Source organism: Vigna angularis, chromosome 3, assembly GCF_016808095.1.
Source record: "Vigna angularis cultivar LongXiaoDou No.4 chromosome 3, ASM1680809v1, whole genome shotgun sequence".
NCBI lineage: Eukaryota > Viridiplantae > Streptophyta > Magnoliopsida > Fabales > Fabaceae > Vigna > Vigna angularis.
This window is the reverse complement of record NC_068972.1, coordinates 32,098,224-32,116,935: the sequence shown is the minus strand read 5'-3', so window position 1 is coordinate 32,116,935 and position 18,712 is coordinate 32,098,224. Positions and strand designations below refer to the sequence as shown.

At 30.9% G+C, this 18,712-nt stretch overlaps 1 protein-coding gene and 1 long non-coding RNA gene across 3 annotated transcripts; both read left to right on the top strand.

Moving 5' to 3' along the window:
• Positions 1-2,201: 2,201 nt before the first annotated feature.
• LOC108324521 (glycinol 4-dimethylallyltransferase) lies at positions 2,202-13,172 on the top strand. The gene is made up of 13 exons (XM_052874893.1): positions 2,202-2,273; positions 2,403-2,453; positions 4,334-4,608; positions 4,697-4,780; positions 4,878-4,952; positions 7,829-7,912; positions 8,008-8,097; positions 10,115-10,216; positions 10,796-10,891; positions 10,982-11,053; positions 11,136-11,231; positions 12,277-12,381; positions 12,948-13,172. The coding sequence occupies exons 1-13, from the start codon at positions 2,219-2,221 to the stop codon at positions 12,987-12,989; spliced, it is 1,227 nt and encodes a 408-aa protein (XP_052730853.1). The 5' UTR covers positions 2,202-2,218; the 3' UTR covers positions 12,990-13,172.
• A 1,017-nt stretch (positions 13,173-14,189) lies between these two features.
• Positions 14,190-16,972, top strand: LOC108324344 (uncharacterized). 2 transcript variants are annotated; one of them, XR_008248092.1, is made up of 6 exons: positions 14,190-14,395; positions 14,464-14,669; positions 15,053-15,306; positions 15,875-15,998; positions 16,379-16,501; positions 16,720-16,972. It is a non-coding gene; the product is annotated as an uncharacterized LOC108324344 (long non-coding RNA). The 2 variants fall into 2 exon arrangements; XR_008248091.1 differs by having other exon boundaries at positions 14,192-14,395; positions 15,933-15,998.
• Positions 16,973-18,712: the final 1,740 nt, after the last annotated feature.

The window sequence follows — 18,712 nt, the reverse complement described above, 5'->3', positions numbered from 1 at the left end:
GTCATCGTTAGACATTATATCTTATAATCAATATTTCGAAACATCAAAACGTGAGTTGTTAGACAATTTAGTATCTCTAGACGATCTTGTCTCAATACTTATCCCTAAAGCTTATGAAGTATACTAGAACTATTAAGCATGACATTCATAATTTCTTTAATAGTTCTATTTTATCTTTCAACTATTCAATTAGACTTAGGCATTACACATTACATATTCATTACCTTTATCTAATCTAATCTTTTTCATTTTTTTATTTAATTGATTTAAAAACAACCATACATAACCACCACCAGTGAACAACGAAACTATTACGAACACCAAAACGCAAGCGATACTATAGAAACATAAATCTAACTACCTCGCGAGAACGACACAACCATCACCCTCATATCTACAACATGATAACACCTTCATCAAACATGCGAACACCTTTCAAGTAGCCACCACAAATGCCTAAATTGCACTTCCATTTATGTAGATTTGTATGCTAGCCATCGATGAACCACATATGTAACACTCCTAAAAACTTGAAAAATCAAGCCAAAACTAATGTAGATTCAGGAAATGACAACAATGGTTTTCAATCAGGAGATTTCGCTAAAACAACGGAAAGAAGAGATGAAGGCAAAGACTGTTATGACTATGCTGAGAGAAAGTACGACAGGTATAAAACTTAAAATGAAGTGTCGCAGAGAACTTGAGGAAAAATAGTTCTAATAATGTTTTAAACGCTATTTAGTCTCATCTTACTTGTTTGCAATATTTCTTTTCAATAGTTCATGAATAATTTAACTTATTTATTCATATTCTTAAATAATATAGAAAAATAACATTTTTATTTTAAAGGACTAAAACCTATAAATAAAGAATTGTTTTATAACCTTGTTAATATAAGGGCACATAAGTCTAAGTTTAATATATCGTAATGCTTAGATAATTTCAACAATACAATTCGAAAAAACAAATCTACAAAACTTATGTTTTCAAAGAAGAAAAAAAACATATTTTATCAAACATCATACACCACCACCTATCATGAACCTCTTTTTTTTGAATTTGATTGTTTCTGAAGCAATATTCACCTTTATTTTTATCTTGTGATCTGTGTTTTTTTTTAATAATATATGAGCGCGTTCACAGTTTTTGAATCAAACTGGCAGGTCAGATACAACTGGATTTTTCTAGTCTAAGTTGACACCTTTAATTAATAGATCGATGCTTATTATATAAGGAAAATGTTTGGAAAGAAAAATAGAAATGAAAGGATAAAATAATAGTTGGAAAGTGTGTGTCAAAAATGTATTGGATGTCAAAAAAATAAATAATATTCAATTTGCACAGTGTTGAAATCATCTAATGCTACTTGTGCATGAAGTTATAATCAAACACCACTTCTTATTTCTTAATTAGTTATCATAAAAATTCATCACATCTTAGTGATGAAAATAAGCTTATACTACGGCGGCTTGCAGCTGGTTTCTTTTTCTTTGTTTAATAATGTGGTTGACTGTGTGATCAAATCTATACATTTGTAGATAAATAAACATAGTTGACTGTAATATATAAATCTCTATTCCCTTCATTCTTTTCATCTGCAATGGTGTGCTGATGTTTTTTATTTTATTTTTTTCCATAGAATGTGCTTGTTTCCATGGATTCTGTGCATGCTATCTCTTTAGCTAATATGCATATTCATTCACAAGTGGTACCAGCTAATATCTTTTATTAAACTAATTATAAAATTATGTTTAATCAGACAGAGTTAGCTCAAGATCCAAAGTCTTTATTTGAAGTCTCCAAAAAAAATGTATCAAAACAATTTTTTTTATTAATATACTTTTACTAAATTAATGTATTTAAGAAAAAGATTTGAAAAACTTTTTAATACTAATATATTTCTATCAAATTAACATAAATTATTTTAATAATAAATAAATAGAAATCAATTCTTAAATTTGTTTTAAATCTTTCCAACTCTTAATTCATCCTTTATCTGTACTTATTTCTTAGTTATCTTAAAAAATCATTACTCCTTAGTAAAGAAATAAGCTAGTACTAGGTTGCCTACAATTGTTTTTTGTTTTTGGCAGGTTTAATTATTGGGTTGACCTGTGACAAATTGTGTCTATTTTGTAGATAAATCAACATATTGAATGTGCTATATAAAGCTCTATTCCCATCATCTTTTTCTACAGAAAAGTGCTGTGTTGTTTCCATGGATTCTGTGGGTGCTGTGTGTTCAGCTAATAATGCATGTTCATTCATAACTGGTACCTTATTATAGCTTCAAGTTCTTTGAATTAATATACTCTCTTTTTTCATTTGTAAATCTATCTAACCTTGGTATTCTTATAAATTTTTCATTATAGACTGATATTGTGAACCATTGCTAATTGTAGGGGGAAATCTCTCCCACTCTAAACTTTCAACCAATAATATTTACTACACAAGTATGTCTCCCATATCCTCATTTCTTGCCTTTATTAATATTACTGTTTTTATAATAAAGAAAACTTGTTTAGAATAAATTACGCTGACATTTTTAAGGAGTTTTTCATATTTTTTCTGTTTTTCAATATTTATAGTATGTTTTTAAAACAAACTATGTTTTTTTTAAAGCATTAAATGTTATTGTATTATACTAAGAGTCGAACAACAAAAAATACATGTTTGAATTAAAGTTTTTAAACATAAATTTATATAAAATTTGTAGCTAAGTTTATATAAATTCATTTGAGAATGATGATGACATAAAATTAATAAAAGAACTAGTATAGAAATACAAAAAGGAAAGTATCATATTTACAATCTAATAAAATGACTCAAGCAATACAAGTATAATTTACCTTGTTTTTCTTATCAGCGCATAATTTGCTCTTATTACACTTTTTTTACGACTTAATCTGTCAGATGGGATATGTATTTATAGAAAAACATCGAATAAAAATTAATTTTTTAAAAAAAATATTATAGTGATTATTTTATATATTAAAAATTATTAATATGTAAAATAACTTTTATTATAAAAAAATTGTAATTAATTTATAAATTAGAGTATAAATTAGTCTTTAATATTATTTATAACAGAATTAACATTTAAATTAGTGTAATTTAATTTAAAATTAGAAATTAATTTAAAATCAATAATAATAAATAATTAAAACTAATTATATATTTTAAATTGTGTCATTCAGAATTTGAAAACATATTTCAGAGAAAATATTTTGAGTTGTATCACATTTATCATTTTCGAATTCTAAAATATATTCTTATTTCAAATGGTAATCATTTGGAGTTTTCTAATAGCAACTAAGATGTATAAAAGCTATGGGAGAAATAAAATTTGAAAGAAAAATAATATTTTAACATATACAAATTTTTATGTTTATTTAGCATTATTTTTTCTTATTTTTTATTTTAGTTTTTAAAATATAAAATTTATTTTTTTATAATTATTTTATTCTTACAATGTAATGTATATGACCGTAGCATTAATAGTATGAAATACGATAAAGTATCACTTTTATGGTACACTTAAAAAGTAAAGGTCTTTCCTACTCCTAATTGTCTGTCAACCTTTTGTGGGAAGGAGGTTTCTAAGTTGAAAGGATAGAAAGATAATTTTACAAAAGAAAAGTTAAATTAAATTTAAAATCATTCAATTAATTTAAATATAATAAAAAGTAAAATGCTAGAATACTAATTTTATGGTATTTAATATATTGATTGATTATATATTTTAGTAAAATTGATAAATTCAAAGTTATTAATTGATTTTATCTGTTTATTTTTATAATCTATTATTTTTAAAATTAAATTTCAATCACTTTTGGAAATAAATTTAATAAAAAATTAATGTTATACCACAGTATAAAACATTTGTCATTCAAATGAAAATATAGTTTATAATCTAATTTTTATGTTCAAAAGAATTTATTTATTATAAATTTTAGTTGTATAGTGAATCAAGCCCTACATTTCATATATATATATATATATATATATATATATATATATATATATATATATATATATATATATATATATATATATATATATATATATATATATATATATATATATATAAATTATGTGATGTGGGTTGGACGATGGAGTTTTGGGCTTTTTCTGAAAATAATAAAATGCTAAAGCTTCGTGCATCCCCATCTGAGAAGTGTACTTTGGTGGTCTCTTATTTCAAATGTTAAAATTGATATTTTTCTTTTCTTTATCAACTGAGAAACAATGAATATATATGAAACAGTGTGATATAATGTATAATTTCATTTACTTTTTACCACTAATACTTCATCAAACATTTGGTGCTTAGGTTGTTTAGACTCAAAAGCTGCTCAATACAAAAGAAAAACTCAAATAGAATATAATCTTTTGAGTTTCAAACCGTCAAGATTGAACAATCGTTACAAACAGATTGGAGGAGAGCCTACCTATGAAAAACACAACAAACATGTCGGAAAAGCCATCTCAAGACCAGATCTTGATTCTGAATCACAAGATTCTAATTCCAAAACACATTTTATCTATGTAAAAAAGTTTGTAGTTGCTTTCTTCATGTTTTGCAATCCTTACAGCGTTATTGGTCGAGTAAGTTCAATTTTTTTTCAAATACGAAACACTTTCTTTTTTGTATAGTATCATTAAGTTTTAAATGAGACATTTTATCTTTGGTCAGACATTTAGCACAGTTTCTGCATCTCTCTTGGTAGTGGAGAAGCTATCAGACATATCTCCATTATTTTTTATTGGGGTGTTACAGGTTAGACTCTAATTATATGTCACTTCTCCTTAAATAGCCACTTATATAAACTACGCTTTAACTCATTAACAGCTTTTGAGTTCTCAAAATGTTTCAGGCTATGGTACCTCTCTTGTTTATGGATATTTACGTTAATGGTGTGAATCAATTATCTGACCTTGAAATAGACAAGGTATGAAACTTTCTACTACAAATAAATATCTCGATCAATAATTGATATATATATATATGGTCAATAAATCAGACAACCTTTGATAACTCAAATATTATGGAAAAAGTTGTTGGAGTGAAAAATTAATTTTGTATTTTAAACTTATAAGATAAAAACTCATAATTGGAAAATATCAAAATAGAATTTTAGAAAAATCTTATTTAGAAGATTCTAGAATGCAGTATAAATATATTTAGAGAGTGTTTATCTATAAGAAGTTTCTAGTTAAGTTCACATAGTGTTTAGAATTATAGGAATATTTTAGAAACCTTTAGAGAATGAATTGTAGTCTTTAGATTAATATTGTGGTGATAAGATCCAACTATTAGTTGAGGAGAAGTCACTAGTCTAAATAGAGATGATTGGATCATTTGTAATCAAGCCAAAAAATTAGAAACTTTAATATTACAACAAGTCTTTCCCTTTTTCAAAATCTTCCTCTCCCCATTTTTAAACACTCCTTTCAAGCCTCTAAAGTTTCCTCCTAACAAACTCGTATCAAAGTCATAAGATCTTCATAAAAATGACAAGAAATAGAATGTTTGTGCTTAACATTCAAAGTGATGGCCCATAATGTCTCAAGATGTGTTACAAAGATGAATCATGGCTTTGACATCTTCAAAATTTGGCCATCTTAACTTTAAAGGATTAGACTTGCTCTCCAAGAACTGTGAGGGGGTTGCCTTGTATTACTCAACCTAATCAAATTTATAAAGGATGTCTACTTGAAAAACAATACCTATTGATTTTTCCAAGAGTCAAACTCAAAGAGCTCAAAAGCCATTAGAACTCATACACACACACACACACACACACACACACACACACACACACACATATATATATATATATATATATATATATATATATATATATATGCAGTCCAATCAAGGCAAGATCACTTGTAAGAGTAGTTATTTCCTTCTCTTCATTGATGATTTTTCAAGAAAAATATGAGTATATTTCTTAAAAGGAAAATCATAGGTATTTGAGAACTTCAAGAAGTTTAAAGCCCATGTTGAAAAGGAAAGTGACCTTGTGATCAAAGCTTTAAGATTTAACCGTAGAGGAGAGTTCACATCAAAAGAGTTTTAGAATTATATGAAGACAATGGAATTAGACGACAGTTGACAGTGTCAAGATCCGCTCAACAAAGTCGGGTGGCGAAAAGGAATATTAGCACAATCCAGAAGATGGCAAGGAGCATGCTTAAAAGTAAGAGACTTCCAAATGAGTTTTGGGTTGAATTTGTTGCATGTGTGGTTTATCTTACCAATCGTTCTCCAACAAGAAGCGTGAGTGGGAAAACACCACAAGAAGCATGAAATGGAAGAAAGTAAGGTATTTCTCATCTTAGAGTCTTTGGAAGCATAACTCATGTCCATGTACCTGATGAAAAGCGAAGTAAGCTTGATGACAAAAGTGAAAAATACATCTTCATTGGTTACAACGCTAACTCCAAAAGGTACAAGCTCTAGAACCATGATACAAGGAAAACAATCATAAGTCAAAATGTAGTAGTGTTTCATGAAGAAGGATAATGAGATTGGTTGACAAGTTGTGAAGATTGTAACTTCTTCCCGTACGTTGAAGAAGATGACGTGGAATAACCACAACAACTGAAAGAGGCACTTGCTACTCCACCCACCAAATACAACCCCTTAAGAAGATGAAAGCTCAAGTGAAAGAACTCCATGTTTTTGAAGTCTCTAAGAAATCTATGAGGTAACTTAAAATCTAGACAATGTTACCTTATTCTGTCTATTTGCAAACTGTGAGCCCATGAACTTCCAAAAAGAAATTGAAAAGAAGAGTTGGAGAAATTCTATAGATGAAGAGGTCAAGGCAATAAAGAAGAATGATACATGAAAGCTAATCTCGCTTCCAAAAAGGCACAAAGCAATCGGTGTCAAGTGGGTCTACAAAGCAAAGAAGAACTCCAAAGGAGAAGTTCGGAGATACAACGCAACAAGATTGGTGGATATAATATTCCATTTATAATGACTATAAGCTTGTTGGATATAGTAATAACGATTGGAATGGGGATATGGATGATTGAAAGAGTGAGAGTGAATTCGTGTTCTACATGGGAGACACAACCTTTACTTAGATGTCCAAGAAGCAACCTATTGTCACTCTTTCTACATATGAAGCAACTTCATGTGTTTGCTACATTGTTTAGCTGTGAAACCTATTGAAGGAGTTGAGCTTGCCACAAGTGGAGCCAACAAAGATTTTTGTGGATAACAAGTTAGCAATAGCTTTAGCAAAAGATCGAGTCTTTCGTAATCGAAGTAAGCACATCAACACATCGTTACCATTACATTAGAGAATGCAAGGATGTGCAAATGGAATACGTGAAGACCCATGATCAGGTAGCAAATATCTTCGTCAAATTGTTAAAGAAGGAAGTCTTTATGAAATTGAGAAGCCTCCTTGGAGTACAAAATTATGTTTAAAAGGGGATGTTGGAATGATAAATTGATTTTGTATTTTGGGCCTAGAAGATAAAAGTCCAAGATTAGAAGAGACCCAAATAAAATTATAGAAAAATCATATATAAAAGAATTCTAGAATGTTAAATTAATGTTGTGGTGGCAATACCCTAACCATTGACTGAGAAAGTGCCCCTAGTATAAATAACAGTGATTGAATCTTTTGTAATTAAACCAAAAAAAATTAAAAACAGTCAATATTACAAAAAGTTTTTCCCTTTTTCAAAATCTTTTAACCTCTTCCAACTTTTAAACATTTCCTTTAAGCCTCTAAAGTTTGCTCCCATCATAAGTAACTTATGGTTTGTCTTATTTAGTAATTTGTTGCATGTTTTATTGCAGATAAACAAACCCTATCTTCCATTGGCTTCTGGGCAAGTATCCTTCACAACTGGTGCCATTATTGTTGCATCAAGTTTAACTCTGGTGCCATATATATTATTTCCCTTTTATATAATATTTTTTAGAAGTTCTTCGCTGACAAAGTAAAAGGAGGCTTTTTTTTTAATTATCTTCTATAGAGTTTTGGGCTTGCTTGGACTATAGGGTCTTGGCCATTGATTTGGAGTGTTGTATCGTGTTTTCTTCTTTGGACAGCTTATTCGATCAATGTGAGTTCTCTTCTATTGCATATAAACTTATTTTTATCCCTTAAAATGTTAAGGCATAAGCATATCTAAGGGTTATGGAAGGTTAGAGTACTTATAACAATATCCATAATAATAGAAAATGTATTAGTAAGATGAAAAAAAAATGATTGTTTTTAGTTCATAAACACACTAGTAAAAAAATTGTATTTTAACACGCTATATATGCTTCGGTTTTATAAAAACCAAAGCATATAAAAATGCGGTGGCATTTTTGTAATAATAGCAAAGTTATATGCCTCGGTTCTTTGGAAACCGAAGTAGAAAGGGTCTATTGCCTCGATTATAAGAGCAACCAAGGCATAATAACCTGCAAAATCTGACTTTTCATCTGATGCTTTGTCTTGAAGATACCTAGTGCCTCGGTTGAGAGGGACCCGAGGCATAAAAGCCTGCGTAATTTCAATGTTGAAAGTTTAATTTCACCAAGTCTTGTTCAAACAACATAGCCTATCTTTTCCCCCCCTTTTCACTGCCTCAAGCTTCTCACACTGCCTGGGAGGAATGTCGAAAGAACGGTAACGACGCGGCTAGGGTGTGGCGAGGGCGTGACAAGGGCATAACGAGGGCAGCGAAAGAACGACGACGACGCGACACAATGAGGGCTATAGTGGCGCTGCCTCCACAAGGGTTCCATCTTTGTCGTCTTTGCGATGCTAGAAGCCTTGTTTGATGGCCATTAAGAGCGGGCTTGCGTTCGCGGTGTGGTGGTCTCTATTCTCATGCGGTTTCGCGGTGTGGTTGTCTCCGTTCTCAAGCGGTTTCGCGACAACAGAGCTCGTGATTAAATGTTTTGATTTGGGGCTTTGCAGGAACTCTTCTTCGTTTCCACAAATTCCTCCTGGTTCCAAAATTAGGGTTTTGCAGATGGGGGAAAGGGGAAAAACATTCTGCCTTCTTACTCTTGCGCCGCTGTGGAGACGATGGAGGCGCGCAACTCTCGGCCATGGATGACAGCTTAAGGAGTTCGTGATTGAAGCTCATGATTGTGCTTGCGAGGAAGAAAATAACTCATCCACGTCAATGGAGGTAGGCACCATGAAAAGGATTTACGATTTCTGAGTTTGGTTTCTGCGTTTTCAGGTTCGTGGTGAAGAAGTTGAATGATGGAGCAAACATTGTTTCTGTGATTCTATGTGCAGGTTGGGGTGGAGAAGATTGAATCAAGGAGGCGCGATTTGGTTTCTAGTTTCGTCAATTGAGGAGGACAAACTCGCGAAGAAATTGCGAATCGCAACGACGCCGTTCTAGGTTATTTTATGGTGGTCCGGTTGCGGAGTGGAAAGGGAAAGCATCATTGCCATTCAAAAATTGCAACCTTGGGGTTCTATCAAATTGGGTTTCTGAAATTAGGAAATCTTGGGTCTCTGTTTTGATCTCGGGTTGGGAAATCTTGCTTCTCTGTTTCTGAAATTGGGAAATCTTGAGATTCAATTTTGTAATTTGGGATTCGTCTCTTGAATTGAGGGTTATGGTTTGTATCCGATTCCTTTTTTTTCTATGGTTGCACGAGTTATGTGATTCCTTTTTTTTCTATGGTTGCAAGAGTGATGTGAAGGAGGGCGCGGATGGAGGTGGCCATACGTGTAACGACGGCTGGCGTGACTGCTAGCGTTGGTAGCTCCGACCAATATTGTCCCACGTACCGATTCGGTTCAGTACGTACCGATTCAGTTCAGTACAAACCGAGACCTAAAGTCTGAAAAAAATAACACGCTACTGCCTTGGTTACCTAAGAACCGAGGCATAATCCTACCCCCTTTTGTTTCGGGTCATAACCGAGACAAAAAACCTATCCCTTTTTGCTTCGCTTGTATATGTCTCGGTTGTAAAACTGTTACTTATAAGCAAAAATAATCGTTGTCGTTTCCCTTACTGTACTAGTTACATTATTATAGACTACTAAACAATTTATGATAACCCATTTAAATTCCCATTTACAATGTTTAGATGGTGATAATACTGATTTTAAACTTTTCAGGGTCCTCTGTTGAGATGGAAAAGACATCCACTACTTGCGGCAACATGCGTTTGGGCTACTTGGGCAGTCATATTTCCAATTACATTTTCCGCTCACATGCAGGTTGTCCTATATATATATTCAACCATATAAGCATTTAAGAATAAGCAAGTTAAGAATTTAAGAGGTCGAAAGTCTCGCACATTAAATAATCAGAAAGTTGAATAAAATCACAAATAATTAACCTTAAAGTTTTTATTTGAAAGTCATATCATATTATCTTATATTCATAACTGATAAATCTCTCTTGGTCCTTCCTAAAATTTCCAACACTATTTTGAATTAAGAAAATAGAACTAAATAATAGGATCTGGATGAGAAAGTTGAAGTGTATGTTGAGAAAATAACAGGTTTTTTCACTTTCGATTTATTGATATGTACATTTACGTAAAATGTTAATACAGAAACTTCTATATATAATAAGGAGCCTACAACTAAGTATTGTAAGAAATAAGTAATAAACAGTTAAGTGTAAATCACAATTTATGACTTGAGACCACACTTGTCTGTATTAATATATTTTTTTTCTACAGACCTAAGAATGTTATATTCTCTAACAACATTTCTCATGTCTTTAATTAAAGAAAGATGAAAGGAAGCTAAATACATTTTTTCATTGTGTGTTCATGTAACAATGTCCAGACCTTTGTGTTGAAGAGGGCTACTATCTTTCCAAGATCACTGATTTTTGTTATTGTATTCATGAGCTTCTACTCTTTAGGTATTGCATTGTTCAAGGTAAAAACTCTAGTTTCTCAAAACAGACATTCTTTTCAAACATCAAGCTTTTGGTTTAGTATATGTACCTATTTTTTTTGGATTCAACAGGATGTACCTGATATCGACGGAGATCAAGCATATGGTATCCAATCTTTTGCAGCACGTTTTGGTCAAAAACGGGTATGTTTTCCTAGTAAAACATCTTAGTTAAGTTGGTTGTTACTTTTTATTTTCTTTGGTTGTTTCTAACTAACCTTTGCAGGTATTCTGGATTTGTGTTTGCCTTTTTGAAATGGCTTTCGGAATTGCCCTCATGGCGGGACTAACATCTTCTAGTCTTCTGGTTAAAATTGTCACGGTAATATGCTTCTTACATATATAAGTTTGAATTCTACAGCTGTGTGGATTGTTACACACTTGCATCATTTTCAAAATTATCGTTCCATCATTATAGGGTTTTTTTCTTAATATCAGAGCATATCATTGTCAAATCATATTTTTGCATTAGTGACGTGACCTTCATAATTAATTTAGTAAAAATATCTTTTAGTTGATTGTTAGAATTAACAAACTCAATTTTGTATATTTATATATGGTATTTTCTCTAGTAAAATATAGTTAATCTTAATATGTTTAGTCCTTTTCATAAAACAATTTAAATTAATATAAAAAATAATTTGATTACACCGGATGAATATTAAAATTTCTGTTTTGTAATCCAAAAGTTGAAAATGACTTCCTTATACAATCTTTCCATTTGTATGATATACTCTGATCTATTTTCTCTCTGTACCTCTGCTCGTAATTAGACTTTGCCAAATTCGTCATCTGAGTGTAACTGTCATGTGACCTCCCTGATGCCTTTGTTTCGTTCTCTTCTCCGATGGACCTCTTTTTTCCGGTTGGCTCCTCCGGTGACTCTACTGTTTGCTGTTCCTTATTCTCCTCACCCATTCCTTAAAGAAAATCCACCATTTCAGAACATTCTGAATCCGAGGAACGTCTATCCATAAGCTCTATTGATGAGTTGCAATCTTCAATTTTCTTTCTCGAGTGGCTACATCAGTATGCATTCATTGCGAAAAAACATAAGTCGTTATTGTACCGCACGACTTCTTTGAAGTAGTATCACAGAACCAGAAGCGCGCCGACTAAGGCCTGCTGTACTGTGATGGTCTTTTAATTTTGATTCTCGTGATGAATTCATGAAGTTTTTGAAGTTCTTGTTTTATAATATGTTTCTTAGGCTGAAAAATTGCAACTTAGAAGAGAATAATAAATATTAAATAATCGAAAAACAATCTTAAATGAAGAAATGTGCCTAGGAATGTGTTGCTTAATGGATAGGCTATTACAATTTCCTAATCTTGATATTAGTGTCTTGAAATTTATCAATGTTTTAGGGCTTGGGACATGCTGCTCTGGCTTGGATTCTCTGGTATCAAGCAAAATTTGTAGATTTGACTAGCAAAGCTTCCATGGGATCCTTCTTTATGTTGATCTGGAAGGTAATGATTTAATATTTTTTTACCATTTAAGGAGTTAAATATCTGTATTTTTATTTGAAAGAAATAACCATCCAATTAATTTTGAAAAATGATACTTTAACACTAATAATTATTTCACATTCATTTCACACCACTTTTCTTATTTTTTATTTTTTTCTTTTTCGAAAAATTACAAAAATTTATTTTTTTAAATTATTTTATTCTTATTATTTGTGTCAAATGAATATCAATATGTTAAGCTACCTTTACTCATTAATTTTTCCTTATTTTGAAAAATAAGTTTTCTTTTGAATTTCTATTTCTTTTCAATTTTCAATTGAGATACAGAATCCGGGATAAATCAGCTAAAGTTGTTTTTTGTGAACATGAATTTCTATGATTATAGTTTGATCTTGTAATAATAATAATAAAAAAAACAGCATTGTTCAAGATTCAAAGCGTGTCTCGAAGTGAATTTTGGTCAATTTTTTCTATATTTATTTTTAAATTTTTGCACTGAAATCTGTCTTCTTTTTTTCATTCAAAGTGGGATATATCATATATTGATGTCTTTTTACTTTTTGCAGTTATTGTACGTAGCATACTTTCTGATGCCTTTGATCAGATAAAGATGCGTGCAGGTTAAAACAATGTTGATAACCACATCCAACGAAATAAACAAGAGTTGTTTGCATTTGAAAATTATTGAAATAATTAGTACAAAGATATATGTTCTCCCTGACTATGATTAGCTCTTGTATTAGTTTATATTTTTCTTTAGTTTTAAGAAGACTTTATTTATATTAAATTTATCTTCCCCTATCATTTTTAGTTGCTCTTTTTTGTGCTTTTATCTGTTGTGCATTAGAAATACACTGTATTTTAGTAATATTTTGAAGACACAACAAACTAACAGAAAAAAAAATCCAACGGAGAATCTATATTTCTCTTTTTTATTAAAGGTACTACAATAATTTTATGGTACTATAACTTATATTAAACATAAAAATTGTGTTGGCTTAATTAAAACATTTTAATTATATTTAAGTGCAAACAGAGACGTTATCCTTTGGTTAAATAAGAGTTAAATAAAAGGAGAAAAAAGAAACATGTTTTTGCAATGGATCAATTTACGAAAGGAGTGAAAATGGAAAGTTGTTTCCTGATCTCTCTTTGTATGCAATTCAATTGCAGAAATAAAGGTATACAAGCATTTGACCACGAGTATATATAGAGAATATTTTAAAAATAAAATTATTTAATATTTAATATTGCATTATATTTTATTAGACAGACTAGATGAATTTAACTAATTAACATATCTGATTTAAGGAAATTTTCGAGTAATATTTTTAAAGTTTATTATATACTCCCTCCATTTCGTTTCAAGTATAGTTTAAAGTTTTTTAAAAGAAATTAAGGAATACATTAGTTTCCTTTATATTTAATAATATATATATATATATATATATATATATATATATATATTTGGAATTTGTGAGTAATCGAATTAACTATGACTTTCAAAATATGTTTTTTATATCTATTAAAATTCATTAGATATAAAAAATATATGATGAGAAAATCGTAAATAAAAGAAACTCTTTTATACCTATTATTGTAAAATCAAGTATAAAAAATAACATAACAAAATTATAATAAATAATAAAAATTTCTATACCTATTACAATATATATAAATAGGTATAGAAAAATTTTCTACACCTGCTAGACTTATAGGCATGAAGTAATGCTATCACAAAAATAATTAATATTAAAAAAAAATTTCTATTCCGATTATGCAATATAGCTAGTATAAAAAATTTGATATTCTAAGTGAATCCCTTCTCTCGGATCAGTTTTGTCTTCTGCCTCCCTCTTTTTCTCTACGACTCTTTCTCTCTTCTACCGTAGTGTGGCGATGCTCATGATTTGGGATGCATCACGCTGGGATCGCGTTTGCTGCTTCGGTGGGTTGTGGTGGCTCTCGTAGTGGAGATGGAAGTGGTTCTAGGAAGGTGTAACTGACGCCGTGGGTCAGTCACAAAATCTTTCACTCTTCATATTTAACTCTCATCGAAACACTCACTGTTATTTTGTTTAGGGTTTGATAAGCGGGAGCGACAGAGACTCCATTCTCGAAGGTTTGGAGGAAACAGAGAGGCGCATTGAAAAATGGAGAGTTCAATTGGACAGCTGACAGAGAGAAACCATCATCTTCGTTTCTCAAGTTCCTCAAACCATCATCTTCATGCCTCGACACTCTTGTGCACTTTAGCTGCTCATATCACGCCTCTTTGTTCTTTGCAGGTTGAAAATCCCCATTTCTGATGGATTTTTTCCAACTCTAAAACCCTAGTTTGTTTTCTTCCAACTCCAATGAAGCTTCACTTCTCGAAGTTGACGGTGCCTTGAAAGAGCTCTTAACCATTTTTTTCATGCTTGAAAATTTTAAACATATATACATAATTAGTTATATAAGGTTAAGAAACTGAGTAAGTATGACAAGACTTTCCTCAAGTAGATTTTCACTTCTCAAAATATATACATAATTAATTCCAAACTATTAAAAATTAAGAAATGTTAAGAAAGACAAGCTAACTTTTAAGAGTAGAGTAATTACTGGACACAATATGTAATGTGTTTTCATAGATATTTATTGACAATATATGATTTATATCATTATCTTGCAGTTGACGCATTAAATATCATAAAGGCAAGTTTGATCAATATTAATAGAAATTTGAGCAACTGGGATGGTGGAGATCCATATACATCTAACTGGACAGGAGTCACACAAGCGGATGCCCAAAAACTAATAAGCAGGTTCCCAGGATCCTTCAAGGAGGCCTCTGAGTCAATGACGCAACAGGATCACAAGAATAATCATGCACATGCTCCTCAAAAGGAAGAAGGAAGAGGCAGCAACAACAAAGACTCAAGTCTTGTAAGTAGTTTTGAAATGTTTATCTGTTGCTAACTTTGTCACCTAAGCGGTTAGAAGTGTGATAAAGTTATTACTTTTTGGTTCTAGTTTTGTCTAAATGTTATGGTAGGATTATCTTATGACGATGTTGCAGGTTGGTTATGGCTCTAAGGGTCATAAAATTCATTATTCTGGGCCTCTACTAGTTCTTTCAAGCAACATGGATCAGATGTTGAAGGATCATGACCGGCAAATCCAAGAGGATGAATTAATAGAACTTTGCATGTCTTAGTGGGCCTTTTAGATGAAATGGTTATATGTTAGAATTAAAGGATGAATTGAACAAGTATATGTTGCTGGAATCAGTTTAGACTATGTATAAATGGCGAAATTGGTAGAAAACATATATAAAGAAGGATGGCTTTTATACATTCATATAGTGTTATTTCATTACCTTTTCTAGTTGCTCTTGTGAAACATATATATGTGAAACATATATAAAGAAGGATGACTTTTGGCTTATTATTGATAATTCATAAACTTTCTCTGCTAGTAGACTTTATCACATTATTTTCTTTAATTATTGTAGACAGTAGCAGTTATTCCTGTGCTTCCTCATATTTTTAAGCACTATATTTGATGAACAGATTGGGATATATTGTAGATGGTGTGGTTGGATCGAAACTGAAATAAAATATATCACGCCACCATTTGTAAGTACGGTTTGGATTTGATGATTATTATAGAAAATTAATTTCATTGCGTTTGGATGTTAAGTAGACTTTGTTATTGCCGCTTATGAACATAGGCAAAAAGGTTGATATGTGTCATTATCCGTTGAACTATGATGCACCACTATCTTAAGTATTTATGAGTTTTTTCTTATTTGAAGAAGAGAAAACAGGGATTGAGTGCTGCTGAGGAAACCATTGGGCTTAAATAAGTTTTTGCTACTTTCTTTTTGTTCTGATATGATGTCATACTTATAATGGAAACTAGGCTTAAATAAGCATATTGCTTACCTAGGAAGACGAGCTAAGAAAGTGGAAACTAGGAATTCCATTCCATAACTTGAACATTGCTGAATTATCAGGGAAAGAACAACTCATCAATGAAGTTGATTGGTCTGGCAACTAGAGGCAGAATAAGGATGCCATTCGGATCAACTACAATTTGCATGAGAAGCTAGCAGGGGCCACATCTGTAAATGATTCAGGTCCACCATTATCTCATTTTAATTCTACTACTGCCAAAACATTTATAAGCATATCTTTTTTAAAATTTTACTTGCCAACACAGTTGAAGAGGTAAATTGTATTCTTTTCACTTCAAAATCATTTTCCAACTAACAAATAATAGAAAACTTGCTTAAGAAAGAGCTTGGTGCCTTGCTTTCAGATGAATAATTGACAAATGTTCCATTTCTTGTGTTAGGGAACAAGATTGACATCCATATACTGGAAAAAGATTGACATCCATATACTGCATCAGAAGAAGAGCTACATTAGCATCTAGGTCTGATACAACTCTAGTTATGTAAGGTGTCACAATTTGTTTCTGTAGAAGTTCTCTCTTATAGAGGGATATTTTCTTTCTGAAATTGTAGGGGGCTATGTATGATTTTAAGGAGTTGTAGGGGCAATGTATGATATTAAAGAACACAATAATAAATCTAGTGATGTTTTCTTCCATATTTTTCCCAACGCTTTTCTCTTGTCTCTTTATCTTTTGATATGATGTAAGACAAATCTAAAAATAGAGGGAAGGAGCATCTAAATTAAAATTATCATAATTTGAACTTTTATACTGGTTGGGGACAATAACATGTATAAAAGTTAGATTTTTTTATAACATCAGGTACAAAAATAAGTTTCTTTTATACCTGTCCTGGGAATATCAAGTATAATTTTTTGTATACCTGTTCTACGAATAATCGGTGTAGAAGCAAAATCTTTTATATCGAGTTTAGAACTGGTATAAAAAAGTCAAAACTTTCTATACCCCTACTTTTATACCTACTCGAAAAATTAGTATAAAAACATATTTTAACAAGTATAAAAAATCTTTTTTTGACATAGTGTATATAATATATATATATATATATATATATTTATATATATATTTATTTATATTTATATATAAAGAGTTGGAATCTGTGACTCAATCGAATTAATTATGGATTTGATGTGAAAAATTAAAGTTTTTGTTGATTATAAGTCAAAACAAGTTTAAGTAATTTAAGCTACGGGTTGAATATTTGAGCTAAATTATAGTGAGTTGACTCACAACACTTGTATTTTATATAAAATAGCTTCATTTTCTAAAATCAACAAATCCTAACTTAAAATTAATTTTCCTTTGCTTTGTTTCCATCACATACAACTTCATTTACACCATTTGTGTTCGTCCCTACAATTATTCATGTTTGTTGTAGCTCTTTTGTGTAGTATTTGTTTTCCACCGTAGCTCCTCCACATCATTGTCCCTCTACATCGTAGCCCCTAAAATAATAATTAAAAGAGATTTCTAGAATTTTCTAGCAACTTCTAAAAATTAAATATTTTACCAACAACTTTCAGTACTGCATTTAATATCCAACTAACAACACCCCTTTTAAGTTGGTGAGTGGATATCTATCTTTTCTAGCTTGCATTTGAGATCATGAAATTGCTTAGTGGAACACCTTTTGTAAAAAATTTGCTAAATGAAGCCCAAATAGACGTAGGAAGTAGTGATAAGGCCACTATCCAATTTCTCTTTAATAAAGTGTCGATCTATCTCTATGTGTTCGGTATTATTATGTTGAACTGGATTGTGAGCAATGCTAATAACAAACTTATTTTCATAATAAAGGATCATAGGCTCTTCACATGCCACCTTGAGATTATTTAGAATAATTCTCATTCATAATAATTCGCACACCCCTAGTGCCATAGCTATGAATTCAACCTCTCCACTAGACCTTGCAACAACATTTTTTTTTATTTCTCCAAGTCGTTGAATTTCCACTTAAGAACATGCAATAACCTGAGGTGGATTTCCTATCTATGACAAACCCTACATAATTTGCATCAGTATACACTTTCATTTGTAATTTTTCATTTATCTTGAACTATAATCCCCTTCTTGGACATGTCCTCAAATATTGAAGGATTTTATTTATAGCTTGTAAATGTCTCTCCTTTGGATCATGTATGAACTGACTAACAACAATCACAACATAGGCTATATTTGGTTTGGTGTGAGCTAAGTAAATGAGATTCCCAACAAGTCTTTGATATTGGCCTTTATTCACAAAAGAACTTCATTCATCACTCCCAATTTTATGGTTTTGTTTTATAGGAACACTAATGGTCTTGCAATCAATTATATATCTTTCTTTTAGAAGATCAATAACATACTTTCTTTGGGAGATAAAGATATCTTT

Bases quoted from the DNA above. Each gene is read 5' to 3' on its own strand.
- LOC108324521 (XM_052874893.1), top strand. From the start codon at position 2,219: ATGGATTCTGTGGGTGCTGTGTGTTCAGCTAATAATGCATGTTCATTC. The intron at 7,913-8,007 runs GTGCCATATATA...TATCTTCTATAG, and splicing joins TTGCATCAAGTTTAACTCTG to AGTTTTGGGCTTGCTTGGAC. The intron at 12,382-12,947 runs GTAATGATTTAA...TACTTTTTGCAG, and splicing joins TCTTTATGTTGATCTGGAAG to TTATTGTACGTAGCATACTT.